The 12,909-nt window shown below is 37.8% G+C and overlaps 1 protein-coding gene across 1 annotated transcript in view; it reads right to left on the bottom strand.

Annotated features, from left to right (window-relative positions):
* MAST2 (microtubule associated serine/threonine kinase 2) overlaps window positions 1-12,909 on the bottom strand; it is a gene marked incomplete at its 5' end in the record, with an annotated part of 192,007 nt that overhangs the window by 161,773 nt on the left and 17,325 nt on the right. The window contains 2 exons of the mRNA XM_082003300.1: window positions 4,169-4,311; window positions 7,924-8,071. Of these exons, the coding sequence (XP_081859426.1) occupies window positions 4,169-4,311; window positions 7,924-8,071 (291 nt within the window). The remainder of the gene's footprint in view (window positions 1-4,168; window positions 4,312-7,923; window positions 8,072-12,909) is intronic.

Raw genomic sequence — 12,909 nt, 5'->3', positions numbered from 1 at the left:
TAAAAACATTTTACAGAAACTTCCCTGGATCTTGCAGTGCAGTATTTCTGCCAGCAGGCGGCAGAGCAGCACCACCAAGGCCTCGGCAGGCTGTAGGAAAATCAGCACCCGGCTTCCACTTACACCTGAATTTCAAGGGAATTACCTAAATTGTCTCACCCACAAACCCCAATCTGCAGCCAATTAGCCACCCTTCCTGGTAGCCAGGGACGATACAGGTTTGAAGTACATTCTTTTGTAATGAAGAGCAACCTGCACAGGGGAAACACACTATTACAGGAAGTTTATATATTAGGTACAATTGAGTCTATTGCTAATATATCTAAAATGAAATTAAAAAAGCAAAGGAGTTACGTACAATTGATTCCATTGCTAATATATCTAAAATAAAATAAAAAAGCAGAGGAGTAAAAATTTAGAAAATAAACAGTACATATTCTCTCCTACATCTGAAAAGCATAGCCCAATTTGGACATCAAAGATAACACTGCCACATTGTGAAGTCTGTCTCAGTTACCAGGTTTCCAATACACGCTTCCTTGCAGACCCAAGAACCCATGATCACAAGGATAATGATTTTCCCCATTCCACCTGCTATTGCCTAATCCACACAGCTTTGGGGAACTAAACGGTCAGATAAATCAGGCTGAATGGGCAGCGTCACTGGCTCAGTGTTATTCAACACAGCAACTTCTTCAGGCTGTTAGTAACTTCTAGTCTTTGCATTTGAGTCCTTCTATCCTCCAGATCATTATTCAAAATCTGAGAGGCCTTTTTTTTTTTTTAACCACTTCTTCTTGAACAAGACCAGGGAAAGGTTAACTATCTGGCCCTCTCCACAACAGCAAAGAATATGCAATTTTCTCATTGTGTTTTAACTATTACCTTCCAAAGTAAATGTAAAACCGTAACTCATTTGAAATTATTCTCTGAAGAGGAGACTGACCCTACAAGGAAATGTTGCAAGTCTGGCATCAAAGGATTAACAGAGCACCAACTGCTTAGTCAGCAGACTTCAACTCTGAGGATGAAGAAATGGCTCTGACCATGTACCATGTGGTACAGAATATAAGGAAGAAAGTTTACACAAAAGAGAGAACTGCAACCACCCAGCTAGAATTCTCAACCTCGTTTTCAAAAATGTTCGGTTTTTCAGTTCAAGGAGTACAGCGAGTTTCAGTTCAGTGCTGGGAGCAATTCAGAAAACTGAACTTTGGAAGTATTTAAAAAAAAAAAAAAGTTCAAAATCTCTTTCAGGAAAGTACCTAATTTTCCACTGACAGGCTTCTTCAAATGTTTTCCCATCACCACGGTTGGCAGGAGGAACATGCATGGTTTCTTATTCTTGGAACATCTCAAACTTTTCCAGGCATTAGATAGTGACCAATGCATGTAAGATGTAGTCCTAATTAATGGGTAGCACGCTGTCAGATGTTTCTTTCACAAAACACTGGAGACAGTGCTTGAGATGCTCCCTGTGGGGGGTGAGTGGGTAGGGGACACACACACAAAAAACTCCACATCTCTCTCCACAAATGTAGATACATTCAGCATTACTGTAGTGCAGCTACAGTTGAGCACTGGTCCTTAACAATGAACACGAGGGGAAAATCATCCCTTGCCCACCCATAAATGCTCCAGGCCTGGAATATTAACACCTTCCAGCATTGCTTCTGGCAATCAATTTCATTCACATCGAATTTTGTCAAAATAAATATTTGCAAGAAAGACACTCCCAATCTACCTTCTCCACAACAAATCACAACCTTCTCTTCACAAGCTCTTTTTCCTTTCTAAAATAACAAACCCTGATGCTATTCATGCCTTTCTTCATAAGAGAATGCATCCATATACCTGATCATTCACATCAGTTGCCTTCAAAACACAGTCCAAGTTCTAACTCCTTTTGCAACAGGGTGCCTGCAGATCAAGATGTTGGACAAATAAACCCCCAAACTAAGTCATAAGAGATTTTCCACATTATTATCCTTTTGTTCCTTACACACACACTTTATACACAATCCCTGTGCCCTTCTTTTTACTGTATTTGGATCTTGAGAGCAGAAAACACCACTGAGGTGCCCACAATGATGCATTATGTCTTTCTTCTCTGCTTATTTCCTTGGCTATCTTAGGGATTTAAATTAGGTCTTAAATAGGATGCTCCCCACTAGAATTCAATCTACTACAATCAAAGCCATCTGTCTTAAGAGTAGATGATCAACTGAAGGTCATCCTCTGAAATCCTCACATATATTTAGAAGGCACACAGATCAGATCAACATCCGTCATTCCACAATGACAGCACTCAGCATTCAGCTGCCCTGGCTTTTTTCTCAAGTCAAGGATCTAGTGGCATCTGCCATGCAGACCCATTAATTCAGACGATCACACATGTACAAGCTGAAAGATTCTGTCTAACAATCAATCGTGCTTATGTGGTTTAGCATGTTAGAATTTGATGTATTTACAGTTCTTGAGTTGTTGCTGATAAGCAGGCTAGCTATCAGTCTTGTTTGAGAAGCTGCAAATTAATTTCTATAGATTTGCTGTTGTTAATTTATCTTTTTGCTTTGCAAATACTTTCAAAGTTGAAAAGAATGCTATTTAAGCACAGCAAACAATCTGTAGGTAGTGGTTAGAAAGTAAAACCACCACATTACTGAATGCCAGCAAAGCAATTTAGCAAAGGAATATCCACTGATACCTACAGTGCCAAAAAGAGGGAGCAGAAGCAATGCACATAGCTTTGAGTATTCTGGCTTTCCTGTACCACACTGCCACTTCTCTCTAGCTATCCGGCTATTGTATTATAACAAATAATAAAAGAATTAAATGCTCTAGCAATCAAGGCTGGCATCTTAAAATGATACTCTGCATTACCGAACCTACTCATCTCTTAATAGAGCTATTCTTCAAAGGAGATTAATTATACTGGCAAGAGACCTTTTGCTGTTCTAATTTGTGAAACATATTTCAATACCACAAGCATATTAAAACAGCTGCAAACATGTAACTAGCTCCAAGATCCCAGGACTCACTGCATTTAATTAGCTGTTCATCTTGTGACCAGCTCTTTAGTCATTGCTTTAGAAGCCTACTTCATATACAAATTCCTAATTTCTAGGCTTAATTAACTGCAACTGTAATTATCATACAGCCCACCATAAAGTATACAGAGATAGGAAAGTGACTATGTACTTCAGCATCTAACACCATCCCAGAGGGACAAATGCTGGATTTATAGCTGAATTCCTCTGTTTTAATTAGAAAGCAGAGAATTTTGAATTATTTTAAAGTAAGTTATTGGTGTTGCATTTCATATGCAACATCAAAATTTTCTCAGTTGAGTAAAACTTGTTATACAGGCAACTCCATGGAAGTTCAGCAAAAAAAGAGTCTAGGTTTGCTTTTAGTCTACTATTTAGCAGCAATTTCTGTTGCATATATGCCTGCTCACAAATAACTATTTTTTCCTGCTCTTATATTTTTTATTCTCCTTGCACTTCAGTGATTCTAGATATTTAGAGGTAATAAAGAACATCCATGAACAAAATGTATGTTCCTTTTGGTTTGCAATTCAGTCTTGACTGTAGCCATTTGAGTTTTCCCCCCATACAAAGTACTCTCTTAGAAAATGCTAATTTAACAGCTGCAACATCCTTCAAAAGTATGATCACTTTACCAAAACCTTTTGACAGAAACTATGCAAAAGAGCAGCTGTCAGTTCCAGCTCTTCAATTCCTTGGAGAGTTATCCCTTTAGGCTTCATCTCCTTAGCCATTCTTTAAGGAAATCGGTAAGAGGTAGCTACTCAGAAAGCTGTTTCCCAATTAAACTTGTTTTAAATGGTCAAGTTCCAATGCCCTCATCTCCCTAGACTTGCAGTGATATTTTCCTTTGGGTATCAGACAGCTTAAATAGCATTGAGAAGGAGCTTCCCCAAGAAGGAATTATTCTTCACACACACATTTTTTTCCTGCTTTTTGTCAAAAGCAGGATGAACATACACTCCTCATAATTCACCCTCTAACCTAAAAAGGGCCCACAGGAACAAAATGCTGCATTCACTGAGCAGGAGCAGGGAAAGCAAGGTGAAAACTAAAGCACAAGATCACACCACTTTTTATAGCACAAAATCATCATGAGTATTCTAAGACTCACTCACCAAACCAGCAGTAAGTGAAGGAGCAGATTGTCCTAGGGACTGATTTCTCATGCGGACCAGGTTTGAGGTATCTCCAGGTGGCTGCCATATTGTCTGTCCCACTCCACTGTGGACACTATTTGATAAGGGAAGTAGCTGTTTTCCTTTAAAAACAAAACCAAAAAACTATCAGCTTGTTTTTAAACAAGTTCGCAAGTTCAAAGTACAATGCTGAAAACAAATATTGCATGTGGAAGAAAAGCATTTAATAAAAGAAAAAGCAGTTTAAAGGTTTTGGTAGGTTAGAATTTGGTAAAAGCATACTACCTGTGAATTCAATATGTTTGATAACTAAGTATTTCCAAAAAAAATAGTTTACATTATGAGGTAATGGGTAAATCTAAAACCTTGAGAAAAAGACTTCTACCTCTTTATACCTTTCTATACTTCACACAGCTTAAAGAGAATATTTGCTAACAGTTAAAACAATTTATTGCGCTACGGAGAGGTGATGTTAATGTTGCAAAATCTCTTAAGTGTAATGTTAAAAATTCCTACGAAAATACATTCATAACTGTAAAATATTACCTCTTCTAAATAGTTTAGCCATGTAGACATCCCCACCTTCCCCTACCATTGGAACATTCAGCAGTAGATTTCATGCAGTTGTGATCAGAATATAGTGTATGTTTAAACATTGTTTTGCTTTGAACCATGGGTGGATATTTTCTGTCTAAAAAATTTCACTGTTCAGCAATATCATATTATCTTAAAAGCAAAACATTCTGTAGCTTTCCCAAGTCTCCCTTGTATCTGATTGATGAGTGTAGACGCTAATCTCCCATGCCGCATACACAAACAGTGAGAAGAGTAGTTCCTATCTCAACAAGTTCACACTGTTGTACTTTACTGCAGGAAGTACGTTAATCACTTAAAAGGATCTGCTCAATAAATTTTTTTCTAGTCAATATAACACTCCTTTTGAAAAATGTCAAGCAGTAAATTTCCACAATGAGAAAGAACCAAAGTCAAAGTAGGTCATATTTTGACTCCATCAAGCTTGACAGTTTCCTTTTATGTACAATGTCATTCATCAAAAAAAAAAAGAGAAGAAAGATAGTCTTGTGGTTAAAAACACATAAGCGAAAAAGTCTGTAAATCTGGCTTCCATTATTAGCTTCCAGATGACTTCCTCTGTAACTCTGGTCAGTCAACCTCTGTACTTCAGTTTCACCATCTGCAAAATGTGAGTGAATACTACCTCTTTTCCTTAAAATTAGGACTGTGAGACTAAAGTACACACACTCCTCCCTTTCAAGCATAGTGAAGATAGTTGCATTCAACAGTTTACTACATGCTCAGATACTACAAGAAGAATCACAGGGGACAACCACATTTGTTGCAATAAGTAGCAGGAAGGAGTCTACATCTTTAATCACATACACTGCAGAAAAATACTTTTTTCTCAGAAGCAGTAAGCTATTTTGGAAATTCAACCTCACCTTAGAATCAGACACGAAATATTACATTCATTACATGAAAGTGGCTACAATATTTGGAAGACTGTCACATAATATGATTAGCCATGATGCTGGGGAGACAGGGAGTGGGAGTCATGGGGGTGGGTGTCCTTTTTTTTTTTTTTTCTTACTTGCTTATGTTAATTTTTTGTGAAGGTTAGAAGCAATGGGCCAAGTACACATTACTAGAATGAGTCAAAGCATCTGAGAGATGAGAAGGCTCAACTTCGGCTAGCAAACAGAGATGCAGCATATTAGTACCTTTTTCCCAGTCCCACTCAAGCTGCTTACAGCTGTGGACAAGATTTTCATGGTTTGCTCATTTTCAAGATTATGTGTAAATACAATGATTCCTCTTGTCTGCAGAGATCTAAAACTACAGAAATCTACATTGCTGTATTTATCTCAGCAAAGGACTAACAAAGATATCCTATAATAGCAATTCAAATCATAACACATCCTAACAGTTCAAAATGCCAGTGCTTTAAATATTATTCTTGCTTTCAATCTCCTTAAGATATAATTATCAATATCTCATTTTAGTTCCACAAAATCTGAATCCAGGAAGACAGAATTTCATCAAGAGTCAAATCTAAGCCAACAAGTTTGCATGCACAATCATCTATACTCCTTAAAATTATTTCCTTCTGTTACAAAATAATGTGGAATTATTTTTGGGATGGAGCTTGAAGCTAAAGCCTTTCCCTGCCATGCCTCAAGTCCTACATACATTCCAAACACCCACATTTAAAAAATATATATCTAAACATCTCCATTTCCTTTATACAATAAGGTCAAACTGATCTTGTTTGGTCTCTTCTCTCCTTCCTGAATCAGGCTATAGTAGATTGAAAAGTCATTAGGATGAAGCAACAAGTTCTGGAGAACATTATCATTCCAGAACAGAAGACTCACAAGAATGTTATCTCCAAAGAGAAAAATTATTTTTTAAAAAAGGAACAGAACTACTCCAGTTTTCCTGTTTCCTCCCATATACTTTTCTTTGCTTACTTCTACCCAAGGAAAAAAAACAAATAAACCAACCCACCAAACTACAGTACTATCTTCAGCCACTGTAATGGCCAACAGCTGTGTAGTTAATAAACTTCTGTTCTCCTCTAGTGATTAACCTACCTTACAGAACAAACTTACATGAGTGCAAAACATTATGAGTGTTTCCATTTTTCAGAAACAAGCCACTTATTACAAATAAAACATTAAGACAAGGCCAAGCCAAAACAAAACGTGCATACTTTACTGCTTTTTTAATTCTATTACACCTAGCACCTCAATCATTACAATACTTATCTTCCCCTGGTAAGGGATGGAGGGACCTGGACTGGATGTATTTTCACAATCATGTAAGTCAAGCCCATGCTGCTTCCAAAACGGGTTGTTTCAACCTCCTCCCCTCTCACCTGAGAGTTTCCAACCCTTCTTGTTCTTGCACTGACATGCAAATAGACAAACAGTCTGCCTAATTAGGGAGGAAATGGGCTGCAAGTTTTAACCCTACAAAACAGCAGTGGCATTCAGGCAGACCAGCTACTTCACTCTAGACTGATCACGCCAGCTTTAAACAACTGTGAAACCATCCCCTAGCCCACATACGAAGTCTTTGAAAAAGAAAACTACTGAGGTTGGTCCTCCATTTTTGGGCTAGTTACTAGACTATGCTCGCTTCGTTGTTCTACAGTTGACAAACTAAATTCTCTGACACCACTGAAGACTGTTCACAAGAAAAAAACCAAACTTTACACAAACTGAAAAAATCATCTAGTTAGTAAGCAGGATTTTTACTTTGAATCACAAATGTCTATAGTGCTTTTGAAGCCAAAAAGAAACTAAATAATAATTTGAACGTAATATCAAAGTCAGCTTCCCAGTAAGAAACAATATGGCAAAGTATCGGCAAGCCTACAGTCAGTGCTGACCTTAAAAGTAAGAGGTAAAAATGCATCACTGTGTTGCCTACACTTCCACTGCTCCCTTCTTTTAACTTCGCAGATCAAATCTTAGCTGCTTTTCACTCTGAGCAATAAACAGAATTTCACTCCAAATCCAGTCTTTTTCACTCTTCTCTACTAATATCTCTTTTTGCACCTTTCTCTTACATAAAATTTTGTATGCCTTCCCAAGAGGTCACCTCCAGTTTTAAAGAAATGACTTCTCAGTATCTTTTATTACAACTGTTATGCCAACAAGTAATACTGCATCTTTAATACTAATGAATACGGTCTTTACAAAATGGCATACCTGACAAAGAACTTGCCAGGCTGCCTCTTCGTAGCTTGCAGTCATCTTGACTTAGCTGACGATGGAGCTTGGTTTTCCCAGCAGATGAAAAGATGTCAGGATTGCTGAGCTTCCTGCAGCGTAACGGAGTGGACTCTGTTATCATCTCCTGTACAAAGAAAAACAAGCAGAAGTTTGTTAATGACAGCTAAGTACCTGTTTTCTGAAACACACAATCCCCAAAGTATAAATGAGACTGTTTAAAAAAAACACACACATCCCAACACCACAGAAAAAAACCCACCAAACTTAAAAGTGTAAATCCCCCTCTTTTGTGTCACATATCTATGCAGAAAGCACATCACAAGATCCCAGTCAAATACACCCCTTGAACAATATTGCTGTAAGGAATATAACAAATAATAGTCAGAAAAAGACAATTATGCTACAGCAGTTATTTGCTGCTACAGCATATAGGAAAAGAGGCTACTGAAAAATCAGGCTCAGCTTTGATTCAAGCTATTTCCTGCTAAACAAAGAGCACTTTCTCCAAGTTTCTTGAATATTTACTCCATCCAGCCTATGAGTAATACACCTATAAAGAAACTGTTGCAACATCTAATTGCAACCCAAAACCCAAGAGTTACAGCTCTACTACAAGACCACATGTATCACTAAATAATAACTAGGATAGAGATTACCCTTTGTGTAATGTCTTTGCTATTACTATAAACAAAATTAGACATGTATTTGTCAGAAACACTCCCACACATGTAAATTCCTTTCAAAGCAAACTTTCAATCAAAATAGCAGTAGGTAGAACAGTGGCAAGCACAACCACAGTGCTTTTCTCATGCATTTAATTGTTCTGGAGGTGTCAAACTGTCACACCCAAAGAAGAATTATGAGCATAGCTATCGTACATGGATTTGAAGAAAATGTGACACTTTCCATTACAGCCTATATAGATGAACTTGGTCAACTTCTCCCTTCTCTGCAGTAATGCAACACATTCCATGTCTTAATGGATTGCTCCATCTTATTTCAAATGGCTCTCATTAGCTATACAGCACTCCATGCTACACTTACCCTCATAAAATCTCATCTGAGGCAGAAAATAAACTGAAAGGAATACTTTCCCTGCACGATACATAACACATGGTTTAATGTAGTTTTAAATCATGTTTAAATCAAAAAATTAATCTACCAGTAGTGGGGTTTAATTAAAATTTGCAGATTCCAGTCAAAATTTATTTCTGAAGTCATTAATTTAAATCTATTCAGTCTACAGTGTTATGCCTCAAACTGTCAAATCCAGACCAGGATTACATACTCTGTAAACTTCAAGAATATTTGGGGGGCTGGGGGGTGGGAGAGAAGGAAAGACATGAATAAAGTGGTTTTACATGAAAGAAACCTGACTTTGGATTTAAAATAGAATCCTCACTTAGCTCTGAGTCACTCATTCTCGATCTTTCTTAGACCCCAACTCCTTCTAATCATGAAATCTTTTGGCACCTCATAATAGTAAATAACTTTGTTATTTGTTTGAGAGACAGGAATGCTTTGCTCTGCATCTGCTTCACTGATGTACCTTTCACAGGTTGAGAGGTACCGCACTACTACAATTTCTTCCTCTGGTTACAGTTAAACATTCAGTCGCCGCACTGTCTAAACCAGATCAAGAGAGAGACCTGTGTAACTTAAAGTAGGTCAGAAGTGAACTTGCAGTTCACTTATCCAGTTCATCACACAGCTGCAAACAGTTGTGTTGGCGCAAGAGTGGGGAGAGGCACAAAAACAAGTGACCTGGGGTAGAGAAAACTGCTTGAGCTGAAAACTGCTTTAATCTTGAGGTTCCTCATATAAATCGTGGAGCAAAGAACCTCACACTGTCATTTGTCTCTGACCTTTTCCACAAAGATACTGAAGACAGTCATTTCCATCAGCCTATGCTTCTGTTTTTCTGTCATTTGGAGAGCTGAAAAGACAACGAAGCTGGTGAAGGGTCTAGAGCACAAGTCTTATGAGGAGTGGCTGAGGGAACTGGGGTTGTTTAGCCTGGAGAAAAGGAGGCTCAGGGGAGACCTTATCGCTCTCTATCACCACCTGAAAGGAGGTTGTAGCAAGGTGAGTGTTGGTCTTTTTTTCCCCAAGTAACAAGCAATAGGACAAAAAGAAATGGCCTCAAGTTGCACCAGGGAGGTTTAGATTGGATATTAGGAAAAATTTCTTCACCGAAAGGATTGTCAGGCATTGGAAAAGGCTGCCCAGGGAAGTGGTGGAGTCACCAGCCCTGGAGGTATTTAAAAGGTGTGTAGATGTGGCGCCTGGGGACATGATTTAGTGGTGGAAGTCACCAGCCCTGGAGGTATTTAAAAGGTGTGTAGATGTGGCACCTGGAGACATGATTTAGTGGTGGACTTGGCACTGCTAGGTTTACAGTTGGACCTATGGTCTTAAAGGTCTTTTCCAACCTAAATGATTCTAGGGTCTACCACACATTCTGTTTGTACTTGGGAGTAAGCTAAATGATTTTAAATTGTGACATTAGCAGTCCCCCAGCATGCCTCTGAAAGCTGCAGAGGCCAAGGACAAAAAAAGTCTTCACTGTTTCTATTTGGGATGGCAGAGAGTGGTTACGTGTGTATACATGTCTGTAAGTAGACACACAGAAATATATATGCACACACTTTTAAGATGGCCTATCCTAAACGTCTGTAACATCTAAAATCCGTCATGTGTTTCCCACCTGTGGCAGTCAGAAATTGCCATACATCAAAAAAATTAAAAAAAAAAAAAAAACACCACACAAAACACAAGCACTCCAGGTTACAAGCAAATTAGTTAAAAATCTCACCCAGCCTACCCTCTCACACTCCTTATGCTTCAATTCCAACAAATGTTCCCAGCATCCTTCAATATCTATCTACTTCCCTGAAAGTAGTCGTAACCCTGTTGAAAGGCCCTATACACTAGATGCTACTGAAAGAAAAGATGATTTGGGGATGGGGACGCAGGAAAGAGCCCCACAGAACAGGGAAAAGGCTAAGCAGAATTTCCTCAGCTGCTGCTTTGCTGCTACTTCCCTTTCACAAACATCTCGCATGTCTTCATGATGGTTTAATGTGATGTCCTTAGCTTGAAAGTTATACCTTCCCTCACTAACAAATGTCTAATAAATCTAGTAATTTTATTCCAAGTCAACAATTAATTTAACATCCAAATCAACAAAAGGAAAAAAAATCATCACATGTAAGAAAATTGGAGTTTCTCTTCATTCCAGGGAGAAAAACAAGGTATTCTTTTGCCTTCAAAAAAATTCAGCAAAACACTAGTGCACAAAAACAATTTTGAATTATTGTATTAAGAAGAATACCCATCAGCAGTTAAAATTAAAATTTCAAGATTAACATGAAGAAAAGGATTCTAACTGAGACTTCTTTGTTCAAGGTTTGGGGTTGTTTATTGGTAGGTTTGTGTTTTGGGGGTTTTGTTTGTTTGGGGTTTCTTCCCAAGGTGCACATTCACCTCTCCTCCAACATACACACACGTCTCATCCATGTTTCTCAGTGAACTGCAAGTAAAAAACAGAATTCATTCATTCACGGCACCAAAGTAAGGAAAGGCAGTGAAGTGAGAAACAGAAGTACTTTAAGTCATGTTATAAGCAATTTCTGTATTTTACATCTCTTTTTTGCCACCCAATATATAGACATTCGCATACTCCTAGCAACCAAAGAATGTGGCCTCTTCCCTACACTTCCCCTTTCCCCTCTATGCAGAGTCTCTTATCTCTAAAAATAATTACAAATTCTTAATATTTCTTCTTGAGTTACAGTACACAAGCTTTTTAGATCTGATAATACCTAAATCAGAAGTACGCCGAGTGAAGTAGCACATGGAGCACCAACATTGAAGGGCACACCTGCTTCTACCACAACATCTGCTCAGCTGCAACATCCTGCTTAGACACACCTTTCAGGTCAACCCAATGGTACATGCTACTTCTCACAACATCATTCCATATGCATTTCTTCAACAGCTGTCCCCAACTGAAGCAACTCCTCCCCACCAGGACTTGTACCACAAAGATATAAAAGGAGTAATATAAAACGAATAGTGGAAAGGTAACAGCTTCCCACATTCACCAAAGAATCTAAGCTGTCTTCTACAGGCGATAGGCTTGGTACATATTACATATGGAAAAGTCTTCATAAGCCCTTTTTTTTTGTTAAGCACATTAAACACTTCCGTAATATCCAGAAGACTATATAGCTGTTGAATGTTTTGAAGAAAGAGACCCCAATCACACTCTGAAGCTTTATATAGTTAAACTCACTTTTCAAATATTAAAAAAAAAAGTGTACTGTTCTGAGACAGCTTATTATGTTTTAAAAAATGCTAAGTATAACATAGCCAGTTTAAAATTTCTTTTTCTAAGAGCTATGCCTATATTCTGTCAGAAAAACAATGAAGAGGGAAAGTTTTAACCTAACAATAGTTGTCTTTCATAAGACTGTAATTTATTTCATTCATCTATCAAAACCCAGCTTTAGTATTGCAGTTCATAGATGAACTACATGGAAATAGCAGTGGTTTATTTTACCATTCTTAAACAAGGAAGGAAAAAAAACCCACAGGAAGAGATCTTTCCTTGCCCCAAAGCAATATGCAACACATACAAAGGACAGAAAAATCTTACATAACATTCCAAATCAATGGATAAAGAAACTCTTTGCAATGATAGAGCAAAATTTTACTAAGTGGTTGAAGAACAGATTAAGTAGCACAAACTGCAGTAATTTTAAGGACTGCACTTCCACTTTTGAAAAGAAAAAATTCTTGCAGCTTTAGAAAAGAGAGCATTAGTAAGCACGTAACAGAAACACTTTGCTCACACAGTGTGAAAAGGACTATAAGCCTCTCTCCTTTAATTTCTTTTCAAAAGTGATAGAAAAAAACTTAATTTACTTTGGCCTTGTGTCTTTTGCCACTAGATAAAAA

This window comes from Phaethon aethereus (assembly GCF_964289735.1).
Source record: "Phaethon aethereus genome assembly, chromosome: 8".
In the NCBI taxonomy this organism is placed as follows: Eukaryota; Metazoa; Chordata; class Aves; order Phaethontiformes; family Phaethontidae; genus Phaethon; species Phaethon aethereus.
Note: the sequence above shows the minus strand (reverse complement) of the source record. Positions and strands in the feature narration are given on the sequence as shown.